The following is a 24,927-nucleotide window of genomic DNA, read 5'->3' on the forward strand; positions in this document are numbered from 1 at the left end:
GGGACAGGGGCGCAGCCCTAACCCCAGCCTGCGGGCTCGTCACTGTGCCCCCCGCACTGCCAGCTCCTCCCTGGCCCGGCCCAGGGGCTGTCGCAGGCTCTGCACGGGCCCCATGCCCACCAGCTGAGGGGGCTGGGGGTTTTGGGGGGCCAGGGGGTGTTAACGTGCGCCTAGATTGGAGGTGGCACCGCCGGTGCCGTGGTAAAGTCTTTGTGCGCTGCCTTCCTCCGCTAAGCGTGCGCTTTGGGTTGTGTCCCCAGCACCGCCTTGCCCAGTGATGATTTAGGATTTGTGCAGGGAGCAGCTCCCGGCGTGGGGTCTTTGCAGCCCCCCTGGGTATGTGGGGTGCCCCCGTCCCACCCCACGGGGAGCCGCCGGCAGCCCCGCAGCGAAGCCCGGTGCCAGGCGGGAGCAGCGAGGCCTGGCGCTGCTCTGGCTGCGCCGCGCGGAGCCGGGGAATCAATTTTCATTTCCTCGCCCATATAGTTTTACGGCCCGTGAAGCTGCACGAGCCCTGCGGCTGCCGTAAAGGGAAGGAGCGGCGCTGCTGCCAACCAAGAGCCCGAAGCCACCGGCCGCGTGCCGCGCAGGGTTGGGGCAGCCACCGGGCCACCGGCGCTGCTGGGGTGGGCGCACGGGTACGCGCCGGCCCCCTCCCAACGCCTCCCTCTCCCCCTGCAGGTATCGAGTGTCCCCGAGGAGCCAGGAACCTGCCGGGGCTGGTGCAGGAGGGGGAACCCTTCAGCGAGGAGGCCACGCACTTCACCAAGGAGCTGGTGCTGCAGCGAGAGGTAGGAGCGCACGGTGCGGGCGCGGGTGCATACGATGCCAGAGGGTGCCAGCTGCCTTCCCGAAGGGCTGCGGGCAGGCGCGGCAGGTGGGGGCTTTCCGTGGCACAGGAATTGCCACGATCATACGTCACCGAGTGTCCCTGCTGCCAGGTTTGGGTCTGGGCACAGCCAGGGGATGCAGTTCCGTGGCTCCGGCACAGCTCGGGGCTGCCGTGTCCATACCACGTGCGAGGGGTGGACGAGAGCCCTGTGCCACTGCCAGTCTTGGCACGCTGGCGGCACGGGAATGGTGCTTTGTGTTGGAAGCCAATGCGTAAATCATGGAGGTGGTGTCTTCCCACCACCCCTAAAATCTCTTGTGCCGGGCATTTCTCCCTGTCAGGGCCAGGGGCAGGTGGGAGAGCGCTCGCTTGCCTCTTCTTTTACCTTTGTATTTGTGTGGAAAGCAATAACGAGAGCTACTTGTGCCGAGCGCGGCGTGGGGGAACGCATCCTGCAGGGTGCCAGGTGAGGGTGCTGCGTGTGCCCCAGAAAGACCGCAAAGGCGGTGGCCCCGAAAAGCACCTGGCAATGACGCCGGCAAAAAAGGAAAGCACAGAGATGATGCTTGCAAAAAGGGAAAGTGCAGAGGAAGCACGAAGCGGCACAGCGCACCCGCTGCGCGCGGGGGCTCCACGCCAGCGCGGGGGGAGAGGACAGGGCGAGGAGGAAGAAGGGCTCAGCCTGTGAGGGCCAGGTGCAGAGGGGGTGACCCAGCCCTGGGTGTCACCGTGCCCCCCCCCCCCAGACCGATGGGGTACCTGCTCCGTGCCGCTGCATCTCCTGCGCACGTAACTCGCTCCTCGTCCGCAGCGCGGCTCTCGCGGGGACCCCGGCTCCTCAGCAGGGTGTCTCTGTACCCACCGCACATCGCTGCCCTTCTGTCCGTTTCCCAGCCGTTAGCTTTAGGTTGACTCAAGCAGCCGTTATCTCAGGGTCTGCCAGCCCCGTCTCCCTGCCACGGGCTCTGAGCATTCTCTGCGATGAGCTGGGCTGGCTCGGGGCAATGGAGACGCCACCGTGGGTCCCCCGGGTGCCCCTGGATCTGGCCCTGCCTGCCAGGATGTACGTGAGGAGCTGCTAGGGGCTGCTGCGCTGTGCTCAGTTTTCCCACTGGGTTGGGACAGGCGTGCTTCCATCCTCTCCGTCCCATGGCCAGCGGCACTTCCAGCTCTGCAGCCTCCCCAGAGCCGCCCAGGGGACAGCGGAAGGCACCGGGCGCTGCGCTTGCCTTGTCCCTGCCACCCGCTGTGTCCCCAGCACGAGCAGGGAGGCACCGAACTGGGCCCTGTGAGCACACAGGGTGGGAGAAGTGCAGGAGTTAGAGCACGTCCGGGTCCTCTGCGGTGGCTCGCATTGCCCTCTGCGGAGCTGTGGTGCGTGGTGGGCGCACAGAGGATGCGCGGCGGTGGCAGGGTGGATGTGCGGCATGTGAACGGCTGGTGCACCACGGGTGCACCGGGGACGCGGGCTGGATGCACAGCGAATGCACAGCGGGGGCGTGCAGGGTGCACAGAGAACGAGCAGGGGGTGCCCAGCACCTGCGCAGGGGCTGTGCCAGGGATGCACAGCGAGCACACAGCGGATGCACGGCAGATGCACGGTGGATGCACAGAGGATGTGCGGCAGATGCGCAGCAGATGCACAATGGATGCACAGTGGGCACACAGAGGGTGCGGGGTGGGTGTGCGGCAGATGCGCAGCAGAAGCACAGCAGAAGCACAACGGATGCACGGTGCGTGCATGGTGGACACGCGGCAGGTGCACGGCGGGTGCGCGATGGATGCACAGTGGATACAGCGGGGACGCAGCGGGGATGCACAGCGGATACACGAGGACGCATGAGGGATGCACAGTGGACGCACAATGGTGGCACAGAGGATGCATGGAGGATGCACACAGGATGCACCGTGGTTGCACAGAGGATGCGTGGTGGATGCACAGAGGATGCACAGAGGGTGCACGGAGGATGCACAGAGGGTGCATGGAGGATGCACACAGGATGCACAATGGTTGCACAGAGGATGCACGGAGGATGCACAGAGGATGCACGGAGGATGCACGGAGGATGCACAGAGGGTGCACAGAGGATGCACAGAGGATGCCTGGTGGATGCAAAGCAGTTGCAGGGTGGGTGTGCAGCAGATGCACAGCAAAAGCACAGCAAAAGCACAGCGCGTGCAGGGCAGATGCGTGAGGGATGCACAGCAGATACATGGGGGATGCACAGAGGGTGCTGAGCAGATGCAGGGCAGATGCACGGTGGGTGCACAGTGGGTGCACGCTGGATGCGTGGCAGATGCTGGAGCTGCCGCGGGAAGCAGGGGCCGATCCTGCACCTCCGCAGCACCGTCGCGAGGCCGGGCTGCGGGCTGGCTCCTCAGGACCATCCTCAGAGGGAGCCGCGGCCGGGCCGACCTTGCATGGCCTCAGCAAATGCTAATTACAGAAATCGCCCTGCAGGGGAGCAGCTTTAGATTCTGAGATGAAAAACCGTAAATTACTTTCTTTTGATCTTCTGAAGGAGAAAGCATCTGGGTGCCCCGAGAGCCGTGTGCCGGTCACCACGGCCCCGCTGCTCTTGATGGGAGCACGGCTGGGGCCGTGTGGGGTGTCCAGCCAGCTCTCCCGTGAGCGCCGGGGGCATTTGCAGAATTTGGCGTGAACCTGCCTCCCGTCCCCGCCTCCCCTGTCTTTAATGTGTGCTCATTAAGACCTCTTGATATGAAAATTCGCCAACTCGTGTGACTCCTCTGATTGAAACTTCTGTGCCACCCGAGCGCGGGATCCATTTTGTGTAATTGCGCCGTGATTCATAATTTCAATATAGGATAAAAAATGCCCTCCGCAGCCCTTGGCCATCTCCCTGAATGACTGTCAGGATAAAACCGCGCTCGTTGGGCGCCGACGGCTTTGCTCTTCCCCTCGCTCCTGGGACCCCAGGGTGACAGAACCGCACCCCCCCGGCGGTGGGGGCTCCAGGCACAGGGCACGGCCCCGCCGCGTGCTGGGAGCAGGGGGAGAGGAGGGGACGGGGGAGCTGCAGGAGGAACGGGGGTGCTGGGGCAGGAATGGGGGAGCTGGGGCAGATCAGGGGGTGCCGGGGCACATCAGGGGAGTGGGGCTGGGGCAGCTCAGCTGCAGTCTCCCCAGCAGAGCCTCGGCAGCAGAGGCACTGCGGTGTCCCACGGCACGCAGGCTGCGGCTCCTGTGCCCCAGGAGCATGGGCCAGCCCGGGCAGCTGCTGCGCAGGGTCCCCGTGGGGTGCCCAGGGCCATGCTCCCAACACCCTGCAAACAGGCAGCACTGCTGCCAACCCTGGGACAGGGACACGGGGGTCCCCTCCCTGGTGCCCTCGTGGCTTCTGCCTCCCAGCCCCACAGACCCAGCTCCGGCTCCTTGGCTCGTGCCCCACACTGCATCCCCGCAGACCCCGGTGGCAACGTGCCCGGGGCTCCTGCAGCTTCCCGCAGCCCCACAGCGCTTGGGGACGATCCCAGGGGCGCGTTTGCTGCAGGAAACCCGAGCGCACAGGAGCGGAGAGGCGAGAGGCTGCGGTGGCGTTAATCCTTCCTGCCGGCGAGGAGCCCGAGCAGGGCGGCTTAATAAAGACAATTCCCTGGGGGGACGGAGCCGCGGAGATCCAGGGGAGCTGGCGGCAGGGTGGGCGGCGTGCCTGGGCTGCAGCTCACGAGCCACCGGCAGCGCTGCCCCCACCGGCAGGGCCCTGTGTCCCCACGTCCCCTGGGTGCTGCTGCCCCGTCCTCAGGCTGCGGTGCCCACCGGGGCTCAGCCTTTGCTGTGTTCCAGTTGTCCCCAGGAGCTCTTGAATCGTGGCAGCTCCCCATGGGACACGGGGACGGGGTGACAGCCCCCTCCCTGGGGCGCAGAGGTCGGTGCCATCCCCATTGCGTCCCTGCCGCTTGCCTCCAGTGTGGCGATGTATTTGGGGGTCCCATCACACCGTCCGTCCGTCTGTCCATCCATCCACCCACCGCTGGCTCTGTCAGTGCCATGGGGCCGCACAGCGTGGCAGGCATCCAAGGGAAGCCATGGGAGGGGACACGTTGCCGGACCCCCACCACCACCAAACCGACCTCTGCCAAAAACGTGGCCAGGGGTCCCCAACCACCCCGACCCCACGGGGTGCTCGGTGTTCCAGCACCCAGGTCCTGCTGGCGGAGGCATGCCTCGGGGCCGGGGCAGTGATTTGGGAGCGGGCTCAGCTCCGTGGTCTTCGTCGGGGGCCACTTGTTCCCCGCACCAGGCAGCAGCGCCAGCGCCATGCTCGCCCGCCTCCCCCGCCTCCCCCGGCACCTCGGGCGCTTGAAAGGTTTTCTCTTCGTAATCTCAGCTCCTCAAGCGTGCCAGGTCAGCAAGCTTTTAAACTCTTTTGCTAAATGCTCAAGTCCTCCAGGAGCTGAGCAGAAAGCAGCTCTTTTATTTTTTTTTTCCCCTTTTTTTTGCCTCACCTCCCCTTCTCCTTCGCTCGTGCGTTGTAGGCGCTGGGGCTTAATGCAAGAGGAGAGCCCTTTGGCCACGCAGGGGCAGGGATGGGGATGGGGATGGGGATGGGGATAAGATGGTGACAGGGGTGGAGACAGGATGGTGATGGAGATGGGGGTGTGGATGGGGACAGGATGGTGATGGAGATGGGGGTGTGGATGGGGACAGGATGGTGATGGGGATGTAGATGGGGATGGCATGGGGACAGGGATGGGGACAGGATGGTGATGGAAAAGGGGACGGGGATGGGGACGGGGATGGGGACAGGATGGTGATGCTGTATCTGGAAAGGGACGAGGTCGGGGGGCAGGAATGCTTTGCTCCTCGCTGTGCTGGGCTGGGAGCCAATGTCCCCTGCCCTGTGCGTGCGTGTCCGCACCCTGTCCCCGGCGCCCGGTGGCCGCCCAGGTGTTGTGTGTCCCCCAGGGACATGCAGGTGTCGTGTCCCCCCCCGGGGACACGCAGATGTCACGCTGGCTGGGAGAGCAGAGAGTGGGAAGCTGGGGAGGCACGTGGCACGCTGTGCCGTGCTGTGCTGAGCCGTGTTATGCCGTGCCAAGTTATGCCGTGCCGTGCCGTGCCACGCTGTGCCGCACCACGCCGTGCCATGCAGCCAGGCAGGAAGCCCGTACTGCTGGGGCTCCGGTGCCAGCACATTTTTAGCAGCTTTTTCCCCTGATTCTGGCAAGGTGGAGCGGGACCCGGCAGGGAAGTGACCGCTGGCAGCGCCGCAGGCTCCTGGAGCACGCCGGCAGCCGGCGTTCACGCGCTTGGGTGCCACGAGCACGCCGGGCACGGCGCTCAGCCCTGTGTGGTGCAGCTCCGGCACGCACGCGGCTCCGCCGAGACAGCCCGGCTCAGCCGGCCTGGCTGGGACGACGCCGGGAATTACGGCGTGCTGTCACCGGTACTGCTCCCTGCGGTCACCTCTCCGGCTCGTAGCACGCGACCCATTACGCAGGACGGCGCGGCCGTTCCCTTACAGCACCGCGGGCACATCGCCTGGGCAGCCAACAGCACCCGGCGGCGCTGGGCAGGGACCCCCTGCGGGTGCTGGATTTTGGGGGCCGGTCCCTCCCCGTCGCCAGCCCCCACCCCGTGGGGACGGAGCCGACCTTTGCTGCCGTTGCTGGAGTCCAACAGCCGTGCAGCTTCTCCCGCCGTTGATTAACGTGGTGGAGAGAAAATGGATGAGCAGTGCCAGGCCGTTCGTCCCCCGGCGCTCTGGGTGTCCCCTTCGTGTCCCCCCCATGCTGGGCTGTGCTGGGAGGACGGGGGGGAGGCGGACGATCCCGCTGCGAGCGCTCGCAGCTCGCATCCAGATCACGGCTTTGCGAAGCCCCTCGGGGACCTGAGTCCGAGGAAACAAGCCCTGGCAGGAGTGCGTTTTGTTCCGTTATTGATTGCCTCGTAGCCCACATTTTTCCTTTATCATTATGGTTTTAATTAGAGGTTTCGGCTGATGTGTCAGCAGTTTGCCGCAGCAGCGCCAGGCCGCAGCTCCCCGCGGAGCTGGGAGGGGGCAGCGCTGCCGGAGGAGCCCCCCCTGTGCCGAGCCCCGGCCGGGGGCAGCAGCCGAGCAGCGCCAGCGGCCCCCTCGTGCCCACCCGGGCTGCGGCCGCGCTCGGCTCAGGTTCAGTCTCCAGCCAAAGGGAGCGACGCGTTTAATCCGTAGGCAAAAATTTCCTCTCGTCAAGGTGTAATTCTCTCCCCTCGAATGCGTTCCTCCTGCCGTAATGGGAAGGAGAGATCCTGCTGAATGCTCAGCTGGCCGCCAAAAGCCACTTTGGTGAGCAGGGAAGCTGCGGGGCCGAGCGTGCCGGTGTCACGCGGGCGCTGCGTGCCCCTGGCACGGCTGCCAGCAGCATGGGCTCACATCCACGGGGGACAGGGGGGCACGGAGCGGGGCACGGCCCCGTGCATCTCCCGGGGATGTGGCCAGGAGGGATGAGGCTGCACAGGTTCATCAGCCTTCTCGTTATCCCTCTCATTACCCCTCTCGTTATCCCTCTCGCTCTCAGCCCGGCTCCTCCAGCGGCCGCAGCTCCCAGCCCACGGCTGCGCCCCCGCAGCAGGGTTTCCTTGCAGCCTCCCCTACATCTGGGGTCCAGCCCCGCGCCCCAAAGCTGCTCGTGCCCCGGCGTGGCTTCGTGCTGCCCCACATGCCCCCGGCCCTTTATTTACCCCATCCCTGCCTTTGCACTGCCTGCGGCAGCACCGGCACAGCACGGCTGGGGTCTCGCCGTGGCGGCGGGCACCGACCAGGAGCGGCAGCGCCGGGAAGGCTCCCGGGGCCCTGTCCCACCTCTTCCCCCTCGTGCTCATGTCGTGCGAGCGAGCAGCCTCGATTTGACAAGGTGCCGGGTTTAATTACGTCGGAGAGGCTGCCGGCTTCTCCCAAGGTGCCGACTGTTTGCGGCCGTACGGCACCATCCGTCCCCGGGGTCCCGCTGGGCTTCGCCGGCGCGACGCGGGGGCACCGGCGCTGCCCGCCCCGCGGAGCCGGCACGTGGCGGCGGCACGGTGGCCACGCAGAGGCAGGGACGGTGCCGGGGACATGGCAGGCTGGTGGCGGAGCCGGGGGAGCTGCAGGTGCTTGAAGCCCCGCACATCTCCCTCCCGCAGCGGGGGCAGCATTTATCCACCCCGGGGCCGGGGTCGCAATCCGCGGGCAGGGGCAGCGACCCCCAGGGCTGACCCGGTTCGGGAGGTCCCGGCTCGTCAGGCCAATTAGGCCAATTAGGCCGGATGGGGTCGGGGAAGCGGCGCATTATGCAAAGCAGCCCCGGTAGCGGCCCCATTTAGAGGCAGCACAGTTGCTAAACTGTTTATGCAAATGGGCCCAGCAGCAGCCCGTGCTGCAGTTGTAATTACTGGGGGGGGGGGGGGGGAAGCAGCACATAAAATCCTCTCCCCCTTCAAAAAAGAGTTTGCCGCAGTCTGCAGCTCAGGCTTGGGGGGGCGGAAAAAAGCCACGAGAGCGGCAACGTCGCCCGGTGCTGAGCCCTGCACGGCGGTGCTGAGCGGCTGGGGAGGAGAAGGAGGGCGCTGAGCCCTCCCGGGGCTGTCCCCTCCCGGGGCTGTCCCCCACCCCGCGCTGTCCCCACGGATGCTCATCGTCTCGTGGCAGGGGCTCTGTGCCTCAGTTTCCCCAGTGGCCCCTGGGGCAGGGATGGGGCCCAGACGTGGAGGGCAGCAGCAGGACGCTGTGGGGACAGTGCCACTGGGACGTTGCTGCTCGCCTTCTCGCTTCAGGCCGGTTTTAATCTGTCCACGTCCTGCCGCCCTTCCCGGGCCAGCACAGGGCTGGGGGTTTTTTGTGGGTCGATCGGCTGCCGTCACGAGCCGGGTTCCACAGGCACCGTGCTCCTCAACTGGTTCCCGCTCCCGAGAGCACTCCAAGAGCCACCGTCCCCTCTCCGCCTCTCCACGGCACCGTGCTGCCTGTGTCCTCACGGCTCAAGGGAGGGCGTCAGTCCCCTTAAAAGTCCCTGTCCCCATAACAGTCCCTGTCCCCATCCTTGTCCCTGTCCCCATCAGTCCCTGTCCCCATCCCAGTCCCTGTCCCCATCCCAGTCCCTGTCCCCATCCCAGTCCCTGTCCCCGTGTGCTGGGGGCTGCAGAGCGCGAGGCTGGCTCCCATGCAGGGCGCTCCTCAGCCTGTGCACGCACGCCTGCGCGCTCCCAAAGCTCTCCACAACCAAAGCTGCTCGCATCCAGGCCGACAGATCTGTGCTGCCCTAACCGGGGCTCGGAGGGACCTTGGGTGCTGCTGCGCTGGGCTCTGCCTGAGGCGCTGGGCGAGGGGCGCAGCCGACGGAGCGCTGCCGGTGGGACGCGACTGTGCCTGTCCCCCGCCGGCACGGAGAGGGGGCTCGGTGTGACATAAGAGCAGTAAAGGCAATGAAAAGGTAATTCGGTGCCGACTCCTGACCCCGGCTGCATCGCAGCACTGCTGCCTGCGGCACACGGGGGGGCTGCAGTAATCGGCACCATCGAGGTCGCGGGATGTGTGATGGCTTTTAGGGGAGCATGAGCGAAGGGGAGTGTGGGGCTGAGCTGGTGCTGAGCCCCCAGGACTTTGCAGCATGCTTGGGGACAGGGGCAGCAAAGGGGGGGGGTCCTGCAGCGGCTGCACACCCAGGCTGAGCCCCCAGCGCTTGGGGGCAGGGTCCCAGGTCCCCACCGGCCACGCCGCCAGCGCCACGCTCCCCGCAGCCCGAGCTCAGCCCCTTTTCTCTGAGGGAACCGCCGTGCCACTTAGATTTCCATCCCTCCCGACGTTTCACCCGCGGGAAGAGCGAGAGCTTGGCAAAGCCCCTGTCACCAAAAGGCAGCCGGCGGCACGGGGACGGCGCAGGAGCCCCGAAAGCAGCAGGGCCGGGGGCAGCCCCCACTCCCCTGCCCGTGCCCGCTGCCTGCCGGGAGGCTGCGGGGATATTTTTAAAACCCTGTCTGCAGCCGGCTGCTGACTCACAGCCAGGTGAAGCGAGCGGCCGGTGACGAGCCGCGTGCCGGCTAATTTTGGCTGGGATCACGTTCGGGCTGACAGCGGCCCCGAGCAGCTTGCCGCGCTCCCGGGGGACGCGCGCCCGCGGCTTCGCGCTCGGGTTTCACCCCGCAGACGGCACGGGGGGACGCGACCCACCAGCACCGGGAGCCGCACGTGCCACAGCCACCCACGCCGGGACCACGGCGTCCCCACGCCACGCGAGCACGGTGTGGGCACCCCCTGGGGACCCTCTTAACTCGGGGGGAGGCGAGGGGTTGTCGCCCTCCCACGCGTTTTTTTTGGCACCCGGGCGATTCCCGGCTCCACGGCCGGGCACGAGCAGCCCCCGTCCATGTGTGATGGCAAGCGGCCCCGTCCGCAGCGCTCCTCGGGTGGGAAGCACAAGGCGCTTTTTGTTCTGCTCCGATGAATCGAGCCTCAAATTGTCGGCCTGCCGATCCCCCGCCCGTGCGCCCATGGCTGCAGCTCCTGGCGGCCCCCAGCGAGAGCATTAAAACCCCGCCGGGCTGAAACGCGAGCGCCTTCCTGGGATGCGCTGCCGCACGCTGCAAAACCCGCGGAGCTGCGAAAACATCTGCAGCAACGGAGCCAAAAATATCCGCAGCAATAAGAATAATTACCGCGAGCCCCGAGTCGGGCTGTGCCGCCGAGCCCACACAGCCGGCACAGCCCCCGGCTTCGTCGCCGGCTTCCTGCGCCCGGTGGGAATGCCCCCGGGACGGCAGCCCCACCGCGGGCACCGCGGAGCACGGCCCCGTGGCCTCGATGCTGGCTTTGCCCCGCTCGGGAACCTCAGCTCAAGCCCGGGGATGCCGCGCATGAGGGAGCTGCCACGCTGCAGCAGGGCGGTAGGGACCGTCCCAGTGCCTCCCAGTACCTCCCAGCGTGTCCCAGTGCACGCAGTGCCCTGGAGGAGCGTCCGCCCCCGGCGCTGCTGGCGGGGTTTTCTGGGCGGCTGCTGTGACATTTGCTTTTTTCCTGAAAGTGCAGATTTGGATTTAGTAAATATTTGCCTTTTCCGAGGCACGGCAGCTAATTACGGAGCCCTGACCGCGGCGGTGCGCGGGCGGCGAGGGAAAGGCCCCGGCAGGAGGTGCCCGGGCTCCGTCCCCGCCGCCGAGCATCCCCGACCCCAACAGCCCCGGGGCGGGCGCGGGGACCCTCGGGGACCCTGCGGGATGGGGCCACCCCGGGTGCCCCTCTGCCAGCACCCGCTCGCACGTGCACGTGCGGAGACAATAGCGGCCGGGCCCCGATGGGGAGCGTTGCCATAGAAATTATCCTTAACAAGCCGCGAGGTTTTTAATCACGGGATGCTGCAGCCGCTGCACACGTTCCCCGGGGCCCCCGCTCTGCTCTGGGGCGTTTTCCTTACGGACCCCGGGGGGCTCCGTGGGGTGGCTGTGGGGCTCCGTGGGGCTCCGTGGGGCCGGTGCTGGCCCCACACCCCGGTGCTGGCAATGCCCGAGCTGGCTCTTGGCAAAACCTCGCCGGCATCTCCCATCTCCCGTCCCCAAAATGCTGGGGGGGGCGGGGGGCGGTGGGTGGATGGCGTGTGCAGGGGGGGGCAGCCCGCGCCCGGCACCGCCGCCAATGAAAGGCTTTTATATTCCTGTCGCTCCGCTTCTTGCATGTCTCTGGGAAGCCGGTGACGAAGGCGCTCGCACAGGGCTGGCTGCGAATACCCCCCCGCCCTCAGCTGCAGGGCCCGGGGTCTGTCTGTCCCTGTCCCTGTCCCTGTCCCTGTCCCTGTCCCTGTCCGTCCCGTCACTGTCCCGTCCCCGTCCCTCAGACCCCTATCCCCAGTCGGGGGGGTCAGGCAGCAAAGTTTGTGAGCCCTGGGGGAGGAGCGGCTGGAGCACAGGGGTACCTGGGTGCCCCAACTGCCCCGCACCTCCCCGGGCACACTGCAAACGCCTGAGCACACCGGGGCCACCCGCTCACATCGGGACCACCCGATCAAATCGCGACCACCCGACCAACATTGCGGCCACCCGACCACATCGGGACCACCCGACCACATCGCCACCCCTTGCACCGATCGCGCTGCATCCCCTCGTGGCACTGCAGCCCCGCTGCCCCATCACACTGCAGCCCACCCAGTCGCATGGCAATCCCCCCCCCTCAGCCCCCACTGACGGCTGTGCAGCCCCTCACGTCGCATCGAGCCCCCTGACCACACCACAACCACAACGATCTGGTCACAGCACGGCCCCTCCGCCTCGTCACACCGCAGCCCCTTGTGCTGATCACGCTGCAAGTCCCTTGCTCTGATCGCACCGCAAATGCTCCCTCCCATCCCGTTGCATCCCATCGCATCCCATCGGATCCCGTCCCATCACAACCTCTCCATCCCATCACAACGCATCCCCTCCATCCTATCACACCGCAACCGCTCCACCCCACCAGAGCCCCTCCATCCCGTCCCAACCCCATCCCCATCCCATCCCAACCTCTTCACCCCACCACAGCCCCTCCACCCCATCCCAATCCCATCCCCATCGCACCCCATCCCATCCCAGCCTCTCCATCCCATCGCACTGCAACTCCTCCACCTCATTGCATCACGGCCCCCCCGTCCCCTCGCACCACACTCCATCCATCCCATCCCACCCCATCGCAGCCCCCCCACCCCATCCCATCCCACCGCAGCCCCTCGCCCCCGGGACACCGCAGCCCACCCGGCCAGAGCTCGCAGCCCCCCCGGTCCCAGCGCGGCGCTGAGCCCCGAGCCCCGCGCCCCGCGCTCTCCCCGCCGCGCACGCTCCCTCCGGGCACCTCTCGCAGCAGCAGCAGCAGCCAGATTATTTACTTTGCTATTCTAATTTAGGGCTAAAATTAAAGCTAAGTGCTTAAATAAACTCCATACGTCACGTCAGCCCGCTCCCCGTGTCTGCCGCCGGTAGCGGCTCTGGAGGGGCGCTGGGCTCCCCGGTGGCGAGGAGGATGAGGAGGGGAGCGGCGCGGGAGGAAGGGCCCAGCACCGCGGTGCTGCTGGGACCGGGCCAGAACTGGGCCGGGGAGCCACGAGAGACGCCGGGCTTTGAGAGAAAGGCTCCCAGAGCCCAGCGCCACCAAAATCCCACCCCGAAAAGCACCCAAAAAAGCCCAAAAAAATCTCCCAGCGCCAGCTCCCGCCGCATCCGGCAACAGCGGCGGTGGCTCACGGGGTGGGCATGGTGTGGGGGGCTCGGGCACGGCACGGGGGGCTCGGGCAGGTCTTGGGGGGGCTCGGGAAGGTCATGGGGGGGGCTCGGGCAGGGCACGGCGTTGTGCCACTGCTGGGGGGGGGGCTCCAGGGGGTCCCGCGCCCCCGTCCCACCGCCCGAGCACCGCGGCACGGCCGGTGATTCATCGCCGCCCGTCCTCCCCCGGCGGTAAATGGCGAATCCAGCTCCGGCGGCCGGGGATATTCGGGGGGAAGGGGCCCGATCCTGGCAGGATCGGGGTGGGGGGGGGTCCCTGGCCCCGTGCACACGCGTGTACAAGCGCTGGCCATCCGCAGCGGTGCCCCCCCCCGGTTCCGCGCGCCCCCCTCGCTGCCGCTCTCCTTCCATTTTCCTCCTGACCTCCTCCCCCGCCTCCCCCCCCCCCAGCATCCCGATTTTTGGAGGCTTTTTGCTGCCGGGCAGACAAAAAGCGGCCACAGAAACCCTTTCAGGCTCTGCTCGGCGCGGGGAGGTTGGGGGGGGGGACACGCGGGGCGGCCGGGCCAGTTAACCCGTGAGGGACAGCGCGTTCAAAATTTTTAACAATATTTATTAAAATACAAAAATACACTTGTTTTTTTTTTTTTTTCTTTTTTTTTTTTCTGCTGTTGCTGCTGCTGTCGTTGGTTTCTCGCTCAGAGTACAGTCAGGTCGTTGGGAGTCTATATAGCGATATAGCGATATATATAACTTCGGGGTTCGCCTGCCCCCTCCCCACCCCGCTCCCCACCCCCCCCCCCCTTCCCACGATTTCGGGAGTCGCCGAAATCCCACCGCTCAGTCCTTAAAGCTAAATTAAAGCCACGCCGGGGGGGGGGGGGGTCGGAAGGGGGGGGGCACCGCCTCCTCCCGCCCTGCACCCCCCAAGGGGAGGGGGGGGGCAGCCCCAACCCTGGGACCCCATGCACTGCCCCCCCCCCTCCCCAGCTGCGCCCCCAGAGCGCCGGGGCTTTGTGCCCCCCCCTCGGCCCCCCCCCGGTGTGGGGCAGGGTCCCACGAGCCCTTGGTCCCCTCCCCCTTGTCCCCCTTTCTGCGAGCATCCCTCGGGGTGGGCTGGGGAGGGGGGGGGGGTCCCATCCTCCCCCCCTCTCCCCCCCCCCAGAAAACACGCCTGGGGCTCAGCCCGGGGAAGGGGGTGGGGAAAAAGCAAACAACCCCCCCCCCAAAAAAAAAAAAAGGAAAGGAGACGCACCCCGGGACTGCGAGCCGCAGCGGGCGGGGGGCTACAATCACGGGTCGGGGCTCCCGGGGGAGCCGTAGCCCTGCGCCGGGGCCGCCACGCTGCAGGGGTGCTGCAGTGGGAGGGGGCGCGGGGGGGGGCACCCGCTCTGAGACACCCCCCCCCCGATGCCGGCCCCCGCTTCCCCCCCCTTTTTTGTTTTTTTTTTGTTTTTTTTTTTGCATTAATACATTGCAGATATTCCCTCCCCGCCACAATCTGCACCCACCCACCCCCCCCCCCAAAAAAAAAAAGGAAAAAAAAAAAGAAAAAAAAAATCCTATTTTTTTCTTATTGCATGTGGAAGGTTTTGGCACGGCTCCGCCGGCCGCTCGCCCGGCCCCGGTGGCCGCGGTGCCGCGGGGTCCGGCCGCATCCTGCCCGCGGCGTCGCCCGCCCTCCTCCTCCTCGCGCCTGGGCAGGCGCGGATGTCCTCTCGCCTCTCTTAAATAGAACTTACGAGTTAGAAAATAGTTTTCTTTGTGTGTTTTCGTTTTCGTTTTCGTTTTTTTTTTTTTAAATTTTAATATAATCTGCTCCTCTTATCAGCCCATAGATTTAATATATAAGCATGTACAAGAAAAAAAGTCTCTCCCCCGCTCTGTACAAAAGTTACTGTCTCTTTTTTTTTTTTTTTTTTGTTCTGTTTTTGTGCATTCTATTGCATTTGTAATTTCTGGGAAAAAAAAAAATGAAAAAAAAAAAAAGAAGAAGAAAAAAAATAGAAGTCATATCTGAGTTTCCTGCACTTTCTCCTTGGTGTGGGTCTGAATGATATAGGGTTCAGAGAGGGTGGTTACGGGGGGGTGCAGCGAGTTCCCCAGGCTGTTCTCTGTCCAGTGGGCCCCGTGCGCGGCTTTGTAGGTGTTGTAGTTAATGTGGTCATGAACGGCGGGCAGCACGACCGCCCCCTCACCTGAGACGCCGGCGGGGGCCGCCGCCGCCGCCGGGATGTCCTCGTCCACCTGGATGATCTCCACCGTCCGGGCGGCCGTCACGGTGCTGCGCTGCTGGTGCCGCTTGCGGAGCTTGTAGAAGACGATGAGCATGGCCGCGGCCAGGAGCGTCACCGCCACGAAGCAGCCGATGATGATCTTGGTGGTCTTCATCACCTCGTCCAGGCTGGTCTGCATCTTGTCGCCGGCGTCGGCGGTGGGCACGGCCACCTGCTTGGGCGTCCGCGTGGTCTGCACCAGGACGGTGGTGGTGGTGGTGTAGGCCGGCTGGTAGCCCGTGGAGGTGGTGGGCACGGGCTTGGTGAACTTGGGGGAGACGTCCTCGGGGGAGATCTCCGTGGTCTCCACCGTGACGGTGGTGAAGAAGCTGTAGTTGGAGGTGTTGAGCTCGGCCGTGCTCACGTTGAGGTAGGCCGAGGCGTTGGAGTTCCCCGCCACGTTGGTCACCATGCACGTGTAGAGGCCGGTGTCCGTCAGCAGCACGTGGGAGAAGTTGAGGGTGCCGTCGTTGAGGACGGAGATGCGCGGGTGGCTGGACGCGTGGCTCAGCACCGTCCCGTTCGGCAGCAACCACCGAACGGAGGACATGGAAGGAGTCCGGCACTTGAGCTCGGCCACCCGCCCCTCGGAGATGTTGAGGTCCATCGGGGCGTCCATGATGAAGGGCGCCGAGCACTGGAAGGAGGTCTGGTCCACCTCCACCAGGAACCTGCCCCGCATGTGCAGGGGCGCGTGGCAGCGCCCGCAGCAGGTGGAGTTGGTGGGGATGTACTCGCGCAGCCACCAGGACAGCCAGAGGATGTCGCAGTCGCAGTCCCAGGGGTTGTGGTGCAGGTGCAGCTCCACCAGGTAGCGCAGCGGGGCGAAGAGGTCGTGGGGCAGGGAGGAGAGGTTGTTGTGGGCCAGGTTGAGCTCCACCAGCGCCGTGAGGTCGTCGAAGGCGTTGCGCTCGATCAGGCTGATCTGCGAGTTCATAATCCAGAGCTTTTTGAGCGACTTGAGCCCGTGGAAGGAGCCCGGCTTGATCTCGGGGAAGTTGTTCCCCGACATCTCCAGCTCCTCCAGCCCCACCAGGGGCGTGAGGTTGGGCATGTCCTTGATGTTGCACATCCCCAGGTTGAGGTACTTGAGGTTGTACAGGCCCTCGAAAGCCCCCTCGGAGATGTACTCCAGCTTCTTCAGCTCGCCCAGGTCCAGGCGCATGAGGGAGGGCACCCGGTTGAAGGCGTACGAGGGGATGCTCTCGATGGGGTTGTTCCTCAGCCACAGCTCCCGCAGCTTGGAGAGGTACTCGAAGGCCCCGCTGGGGATGACGGTCAGCCAGTTGTCGAAGAGCTCCAGGGTGTTGAGGCTGGCCAGCCCGTTGAAGGCGCCCACCTCGATCTGCCGGATGGCGTTCCTGCCCAGCTGCAGGACCTCCAGGTGGTGCAGGTGGCGGAAGGTGTCCGCCTGGATCAGCTGGATGTTGTTCTCCATCAGGTTGAGGTACCGGGTGTTGGAGGGGATGCCCGGGGGCACCTGGGCCAGCCCGCGGCGCGTGCAGACCACCTTGCCCAGCTGGTTACTGCAGGAGCAGGCGGCGGGGCAGCTCGGGGCGGCGGGCGAGGCGGCGGCGGCGGCGCAGAGCGTCCAGGCGTGGACGGTCAGGCAGGCGAACAGGGACGCGCTCCAGGTGTGGTGCCCAGGTACCTGCCGCAAGAGCTTCATGGTGTGGCACGTTCATCATTCACCATCGTCCGGGATGGCGGCGCGGAAAGGAGAACTGGCTCGGGGCCCCCCCCCTCCGCGCCCGGCGCCGAGAAGGACGCTCCCGGCTCGGACGCGGCGTTCGACGGCTCGCCGGAGGGGCCGGGGGCCGGGGGCAGAGGGGGGGGGGGATTCGGATCGAGGAAGGATGGAATAGGAAGAATGCGGGGGGAAGAGGGGAAAGGGGCGGGGGGAGAAAAAAGATAAAGGGAAAAAAAGAAAAAAGGTGCCGGGGGGGGGGGGGAGGAAGGAGCAGCCCCCCCTCAGCCGAGCCCCGCTCCCCAGCCGTACCTACCTGGGGGCAGGGGCTGCTCCGGGCCGCTCGGTGCCGAGCAAGGCGGGGGGGGGGGGGGGCGGCGGGGAGGCGGGGAGGGGGGGGCCGGCCCCAGGAAAAAAGAAAAAAAAAAATAAGGGAAAAGGGGGGAGGGGGGGGAACCCACAAAATGGCTCCTGGCGGCTGCGGCGCGGGGCGCGGGGAGGCGGGGGCCCGGCTTAGGCGGGGGCCCGGCAGCCCCCCACCACCGCCGCCAGCCCCGCCGCGCTCCGCCGCCCGCCGCCCGCCCGCCGCCGCATGGCGGCCCCCCCCCGGTACCCCCCCCCCCGGCCGGGCAGAGAGAGGGGGAAAAAAAAAAATAAAAAAAAGGAAAGGGGCTGGGGGGGGGAGGGACGTAGAGAGGAAATTTAAAAATAGAAAATGGGGGAAAAAAAAAGGGGGAATGGAAACGGGGAATGGAGGAGAGGAGAGGAAGGGAGAGGGGGAGGTGGGAGAGGGGAGGTGGGGAAGGGAGAAACGGGAGATGGAAAAGATGGGAAAATGGGAAATGGAAAAACTGGAAAACGGAAAAAATGGGAAACGACGGAAAAAATGGAAAACGGAAAAAAGGGAACGGAAGAAATGGAAAATGGGGGAAAAAAAAAAAAGAAAAGGAGATGGAAACGGGAGAAATGAAGGCGGAAAATGGAGAAACGGGAAACGGAGACGGGGAAACGGAGGAAAAAAAAAACGAAGGGGGGGGGGTAAAAAAAAAAAAAGGCGGACGGAGAGCGGGGGGGGGTGGGGGGGGGTAAGCGGCGAGCTGGAAGATGGAGAAGGAGCCGGCGGCGGAGCGGAGGTGACCGGGCGGCGGCGGCGGGGCGGCAGCACCGGGCGGTCGCGGCCGGAGGGCGGCAGGCGGCGGCCGGGAGCGGGGCCGAGCCCCGCAGCGCGCAGCCGCGCGCACGGCGGCGGGGGGGGGGCACGGGGGGGGCGGCGGGGGGGGGGGGGGCGCAGCGCGGCGCAGCCGGGGCCGGGCGCTCCCCGCGGGGCTCGGTCGGGGGCGGTGGAGGTTGGGGGGGGGGGGGGGGGCGGGACGGACGGGTTTCAGCCCGTGGGGGGGGTGGGGGGGGGTGGGGGGGGCGCGCGGAGCGGTGCCGGCCGGGGGGGGGGCCCCGGTGCGGGGGGGGGGGGGCGCGGCGGGAGGCCCCGCGCATCCTTTTGTCCTTCAGCGGCAGCGCGCCCCGGTCGCTGACGCACGGCGGCCGGGCACCGGCGTGATGCTGAGCTCCGACGCGGACGGGCCCCCCCGCTCCGGTGTCCCCCCCCCCCTCCACGACAGCCGCACACCCCCCTTCCCGGTCCCCAAATCCGGATCTCCCCCCCCCCAGCCCCGCAGCTGGGCTCGGTGCGGTGCTCGCCTTCCTTCCCCCTCTCCTCCTCCTCCTCCTCCTGTCCTCCCCCTGTGACCCCCCCCCGGCCTGGATCGCAGCCCCCCCCCCCCCGGGGCAGGGGGCACAGCGGAGCAGCCCCCCGGGAGGTGACCACGATGGGGATGGGGACGGGGGGGGCTCAGCCCCTCCCCTCCTTGCACCCCCCTCCCTTCATCCCTCCCCCTTCACCCCCCCACCTGCACCCCCCCCCCGCACCCCCTCCACCTTCACCCCCGCCCTGACCCCCCCCCAGTCCTGAGGACAGACAGATGGACGGATGGACAAACGGACAAAGGCGCAGCCAGGCATCTGTAAGGTGACGGGGGCTGGGGGGGGGACGCGGCTCAGCATGGCCCCCACCCCTGTGCCCCCCCCCGTACCCAGCTGGGGGCTGAGACCTGGCACCCACTGCGATGGGGGGGCACGGGGCGGTGGTTGCGTGGTGCCTCCTCGGCACCGACAGACAATTTTCGGGTTCCCCCCCCCAGCATTTAGCGCCAGGCACGTGGTTGGGATCGCGGGGTGCAAACGGCAGCACCCATGGGGACCCCCCCCCCCCCGTGGGTGCCAGCACTCGGGCGGGCGACCCAGGCACCGCTGTACCCATCTGAGCAAGGGGCGCATCGCCACACAGTGCTGCTGCATGGAGACGGATCCGGGGGAGCTGCTCCTGGGGGGGGGGCAGGGTCAGGGGGCTGTGTCGTTCCCCCCCCCGAGCCCCAGTTTTAGCTCTGTAGAGTTTTGGGCTGTCGGTGCTGGGGCGTCCCGAGCGCTGCTGTGGTTTAACTGGGAAAAGGGAAAGAGACCGAGGGGGGAGTGGGGCAGGGAGCCCGTGGCCGTCCCCGCGGCACTGCTCCCATGGGGGATGAGCTTGGGGCTCTGGCTCTGCTCCTGGGGGGGGGGGAACCCCCCTGGCTGTGCTTCGGAGGCGCAGGGCTGGGCACGCCGTGGATTTGGGGTTGGCTTTTTGGGGTGTGATCACCTCTCGGGCACCAGTGGCACCTGGGGCTGCAATGTCCCCCGGGGGGCACGGTGCCTGGTGGCTCCATTTTCCTGGGGGGGGTCCCATGCGCCCCCAGCCCCTGCTCACCTCCCTCAGCAACCCCCTCGGTAACGAAGCAAAGGCCTCACCGGGGCAATTAAACTGCCCTCGCCGGGGAGCAGGGGCAGCATCCTGGTGCAGCCGGCCTCGCGCTGCCCAACGTGCATGTGCACGGGGGGGCCGAGGCAGGAGGGGTGGGTGCTGCGAGGCTGCGCGGGGCGAGGTTATAAAAACCACCCATGAGCTCCGGGACGGGAGGACGGCTCCGCGTCCCGGGGGTGCCAAACGCGGTCGGCGAAGCGGAGGGCCGTAGTGGGGTACTTAAATCAGCGCAGCGCCGTACCTGTGAAACCGCGGGGGCCCACCCGGCTCCTGCTTTGCACCCTGTGCACTCCGGGCAGAGGCAGCGGTGCCGTGCCCTGGCGCTTTCTGGCTGCGCCGTCCGTCCCCAGCTGCTTGGGGGGGGGGCAGCCCCAGCCCTCCCCAGCACCACCCCCAGGGCTGTACTCGGAGCCACGAGGCCGGTGCTGGGTGCCGGGCAGGCTCGCTGGATCAGCCAAGTGCCACGCTCGGCCCCGGCGAGGGATCGATTGCAGGAGGAGGCAGAGGCCGAAGCTCGGGGCCGAGAGGCTGGCGGTGGGGCAGAGGCCGGAGCCGCTCCGGGTGCCCAGGGCCGGAGGGAACGGCCGGGGAGCGCTCGTCCCTGCTCCGGGTGCGGGCGCTGGGCTCAGCCTGGTCGGAGGTGCCGGGCACCGCGGCCGTGCGGGCTTTGCTGGTGCACGCACGCGAGCTCCAACCGAGCACCGCGCGAGGTTTGGGTGCGTGGCGGTGCTCGGAACCATTTTGGGTGCTTCAGAAATCACTGCAGAGCGCCGCCGAGCCTGACCCGCGACCTCCACTCCGCGAAGCCACCAAATTTAGGGGCCCTGCTCGACACACGGGGAGCGCAGCGCCTGCAGCACCCATAGCACCTGCAGTGCTTGCAGCACCCACAGTGCTTGCAGCACCCATAGTGCCTGCAGTGCCCATAGTACCTGCAGCAGTCACAGCGCCTGCAGCACCCGCAGCACCCACCGCCTGCTCCCTGCAGGGCAGGGGCTGGGGGCATCCCATGGAAAGCCCCAGGAGACCCCACGCCCCCAGCTGCCCGCATCCAGCCCCGCACCTCCCCACGGCGGGGCAGGAGGCCCATTTGTGCCGCTCGGCTGGCCGGGCGCACTGGTTTGCAGCCCCGCTCGTGCGCTGAGGCTTCAGCTCTGTTACGGGATTAGCGGCGATTAGCGCCGCTGCCAGCCTCCCGCGCCGTCCTGCCTGTGAACACTTTGCGGGTGCTGGCAGGAGCCCGCAGCTTGCAAGCCCGGTGCAGGAGCACCAGAGGGCCACGCCGCCGCCGTGGTGTGCAGGCAGCTCCGTGTGGCCCCATCGGTGAATTTGGGCACGGAACCCGGCCCAGGACACGAGCGGGCAGGGAAGGGACACGAGGCGCAGCGGGGGACGGCTCGTGCCTGCGCACAGCCACGCTCAGGGCCCTGCAGCAGCGTGCTGCCGGCGTTGCACAGGGTGTGAGGGTGCAGGGGGTGTGCATGGTGCAGGGTTTACAAGGTGTGCAGGGTGCACAGGGCCTGCGTGGTGCAGGGATTACAAGGTGTGCAAGGCTTACAAGGTGTGCAGGATGCACAGGGTGTGCGGGGTGCATGGGCATGTGGGGTGTGCGGGGTTTACGAGGTGTGCAAGGGTGCACAGGGTGGCACGCACACTCATTGCCACATGGCACTACTGGGAGAGTGCTGGGCAGTGCTGGGGGAGCACTGGGTAGCGCTATCACAACACTGGGAGCACTGGGAGGGCACTGGGCAGGACGGGGAGAGCACTGGGAGAGCAGTGCGAGAGCACTGGGCAGCATTGCAGTGTCACTGGGGGCACTGGGAGGGCACCGAGGCACAGGCAGAGCACAGGCAGCACTGGGCTGGCAGTGGGAGCACTGGGAGAGCCCCCGGCAGCACTGGGAGGGCGCTGGGCAGCCTGCCTTCGGTGCCAGGCCTCAGGCAGCAGAAACCATCCCCGGGGAAGCGCGTCCCAGGGTGGGGGGCTGGGGGGCTGGGGGCCAGCCGTGGCTGGTGCGCACGCTCCGGTGGGCTCGTGCCGGTTAGCACGCTGCCTTGTGCACCTTGCTTTGCTCTCACTGGTTTGCACACGCAGCCCGCCCACTCGCACACCCAGCTCGCCCACTCGCACACCCAGCTCACTCCCAGGCTTGCACGCCCATGCCCCTGCCGTCCCTGGGCATCCGAACTCACGCAGCCGCGGCATTCCTCGGGCTCACCGGGCACCGCAGGACTATGAGCAGGAGCCGCTGCCCTCCTGCTGGGCTGCTGGCACGCCTGCGGCCATGTCCCCGGTGCTCCCAGGGTCCCAGGGACCCCACGCATCCCGGGGGTGTCCCCCTCCCCGCTCCCACCCCGCCTTACCCCTGAGCAGCCGCTCAGCCTGAGCGCGCGTCTCCGAGGGCTGTGGTGTGGGCGCAGGCGGCGGTGCCGTGCCGGACCCTGCCCGCCAGCCGGGCCATGCTGACCCCCCCCGTCCCCCCGTCCCCGCTGCCCGCAGGTGGAGGTGGAGGTGGAGAGCATGGACAAGGCGGGGAACTTCATCGGCTGGCTGCACATCGAGGGCGTCAACCTGTCGGTGGCCCTGGTGGAGCACGCGCTCTCCAAGGTGCACTTCACCGCCGAGCGCAGCCCCTACTCCAAGGCGCTGCTGGCCGCCGAGGAGGCCGCCAAGCAGAGGAAGGAGAAGGTGAGCGGCCCCTTGTGCCACCGCGCCGGCCCCGACGCCCCCAGGGACCCACGCCGGTGGCCCCGCGCGTGTGGCCGTGGGCTGGATGCCCGCCCCAGCCCCGTCCCCTGCCCCCCCCCCAGGTGTGGTCCCACTACGAGGAGACGCCGGTGGAGGAGGTGGTGCCGGTGCTGGAGGAGAAGGAGCGCACGGCCAACTACAAGCCCGTCTTCGTCACGGAGATCACGGACGACCTGCACTTCTACGTGCAGGACGTGGAGACAGGTGAGGGGCGGCAGCAGCACTGTGGGGACGGGGTCGCTGCTCCGTGCCCCCCCTCCCCGTGCAGCGGGGTTTCACTGTTCACCCCCACCCGCAACCGAAGGCGGCTGCTTTCATTACAAAAAAGGCCGTTTAAATTAAAAAAGCGAGCTGCGGCACCGGGCACTCGCTGCCCGGTGTCCCCAAGTCCCCAGCGGGGTCCCCACACTGAGGCCAGGATGGGTGGTTGGGGATGGGGACGGGGACAGGGCACGGTGCTGTACCCCCTGCCTGGTGCAGCGTGGGGCACCCTCGTCCCCATGTCCCCGGGGTGCACGGGGGGGGGGGGGTGGCACCGGTGCCGGCACCCCATAGCGCAGCTCTGCACGTCTTGTGGCTGGCAGCAGGGTCTCAGCGTGGCGGTGCTGGCCACCACGGTGTCCCCAGCCCCTGTCCCCGCGGTGGGTGGCTTTATGTCGTTGGGCTGAGGATGCTGGGTTTTGGTGAGCAGCCCCGAACCCACGCCCCCAGCGCTGGGTGGGACTCGAGCAGCCTCTGGGTGCCCCCGTCCTGCACTGGGGGGGTGCCACGTGTGTCACCCGGGCACCCGACCCCCCCGCAGGCGCCCAGCTGGAGAAGCTGATGGAGAACATGCGCGCCGAGGTGGCCAGCCACCCGCCCGTGGAGGGCTCCTACGTCCCGCGCCGCGGCGACTTCTGCATCGCCAAATTCGTCGACGGAGAATGGTGAGGGTCCCGCTCCCCCGGCACCCCCTTCACAGGGGTGACCCCCCCCCCCCCAAACACCCCTTTACCCCCCCCCCCCCCTTCCCTGTGCAGGTACCGTGCCCGGGTGGAGAGAGTGGAGTCGCCCGCCAAGGTGCACATCTTCTACATCGACTACGGCAATGTGAGTGCGCAGCGGGGGGGTGCTGGATGGGACCCCCCCCCCCCCACCTCCAGGCATGTCCCCCTTCGCTGGGGGTGCAGCCCTGGGGATAGGGGCTTCGGGGAGCCCGTGGGTGCCCCCCAACCCCATTTTTCCCCCCGCAGAAGGAGACCCTGCCCTCCTCGCGCCTGGGCGCGCTGCCCCCCGCCTTCAGCACCCGCGTGCTGCCCGCGCAGGCCACCGAGTACAAGTTCGCCTTCATCCAGGTGCCCCAGGACGTAAGCAGCGGGGGGGGGGATTTGGGGTGTGTGGGGGGGAAACCGGGACAGGGGGCAGCGGGGGGGGTGGGCACAGCCCCTCGGTGGGGAGCGGGTGCCCACGCTGGCCCCCGCCGCAGGACGACGCGCGGCGGACGCGGTGGACAGCGTGGTGCGGGACATCCAGAACACGCAGTGCCTGCTCAACGTGGAGCACCTGGGGCCCGGCTGTCCCCACGTCACCCTCCAGTTCGCCGACTCCAAGAGCGACGTGGGGCTGGGGCTGGTCAAGGAGGGGCTGGTCATGGTGGAGGTGCGCAAGGAGAAGCAGTTCCAGAAAGTGGTAGGTGGCAGCAGGACGGGGGGGACCGGGGAGGTGGCGCTGGGCAGGGGACTGGGGAGGTGGCACCAGGAGGGGGACCGGGAGGGGACCGGGGAGGTGGCACCGGGCAGGGGACTGGGGAGGTGGCACCGGGAGGGGGACCGGGAGGGGACCCGGGGAGGTGGCACTGGGCAGGGGACTGGGGAGGTGGTACCAGGGAGGGGGACCGGGAGGGGACCGGGGAGGTGGCACTGGGCAGGGGACTGGGGAGGTGGCCACCGGGAGGGGGACCGGGAGGGGACCGGGGAGGTGGCACTGGGCAGGGACCAGGGAGGTGGCACCAGGGAGGGGGACTGGGAAGGGGACCAGGGTGGTGGCACTGGGTTGGGGACTGGGGAGGTGGCACCAGGGGGGGGACCAGGGAGGTGGCACTGGGCAGGGGCCTGGGCAGGTGGCACTGGGCAGGGGACTGGGGAGGTGGCACCGGGAGGGGGATCGGGAGGGGGACCAGGGAGGTGGCACCGGATGGGGGACTGGGAGGGGGACCAGGGAGGTGGCACTGGGTGGGGGACTGGGGAGGTGGCACCAGGAGGGGGACTGGAGAGGTGGCAATGGGAAGGGTACTGGGGAGGTGGCACTGGGAGGGGAACCGAGAGGGGGACCAGGGAGGTGGCACTGGGTTGGGGACTGGGAAGGTGGCACTGGGCTATAGGTGGCACC

General features: G+C 67.4%; 2 protein-coding genes across 2 annotated transcripts in view; one reads left to right on the forward strand and one right to left on the reverse strand.

Annotated features, from left to right (window-relative positions):
* The window catches only part of SND1 (staphylococcal nuclease and tudor domain containing 1), a 118,405-nt gene that overhangs the window by 89,319 nt on the left and 4,159 nt on the right, over positions 1-24,927 (forward strand). The window contains 8 exon segments of the mRNA XM_083819714.1: positions 682-791; positions 22,312-22,500; positions 22,623-22,764; positions 23,363-23,486; positions 23,580-23,649; positions 23,793-23,906; positions 24,026-24,035; positions 24,038-24,261. Coding sequence (XP_083675840.1) covers positions 682-791; positions 22,312-22,500; positions 22,623-22,764; positions 23,363-23,486; positions 23,580-23,649; positions 23,793-23,906; positions 24,026-24,035; positions 24,038-24,261 — 983 coding nt within the window.
* Positions 14,820-17,381, reverse strand: LRRC4 (leucine rich repeat containing 4). The gene has a single exon (XM_083820199.1). It carries the CDS (start codon positions 16,938-16,940, stop codon positions 15,006-15,008), a length of 1,935 nt encoding a protein of 644 aa, XP_083676325.1. The 5' UTR covers positions 16,941-17,381; the 3' UTR covers positions 14,820-15,005.

The sequence above is a fragment of the Anser anser genome (genome assembly GCF_964211835.1).
Source record: "Anser anser genome assembly, chromosome: 1".
In the NCBI taxonomy this organism is placed as follows: domain Eukaryota; kingdom Metazoa; phylum Chordata; class Aves; order Anseriformes; family Anatidae; genus Anser; species Anser anser.

Bases quoted from the DNA above. Each gene is read 5' to 3' on its own strand.
- LRRC4 (XM_083820199.1), bottom strand. From the start codon at position 16,940: ATGAAGCTCTTGCGGCAGGTACCTGGGCACCACACCTGGAGCGCGTCC.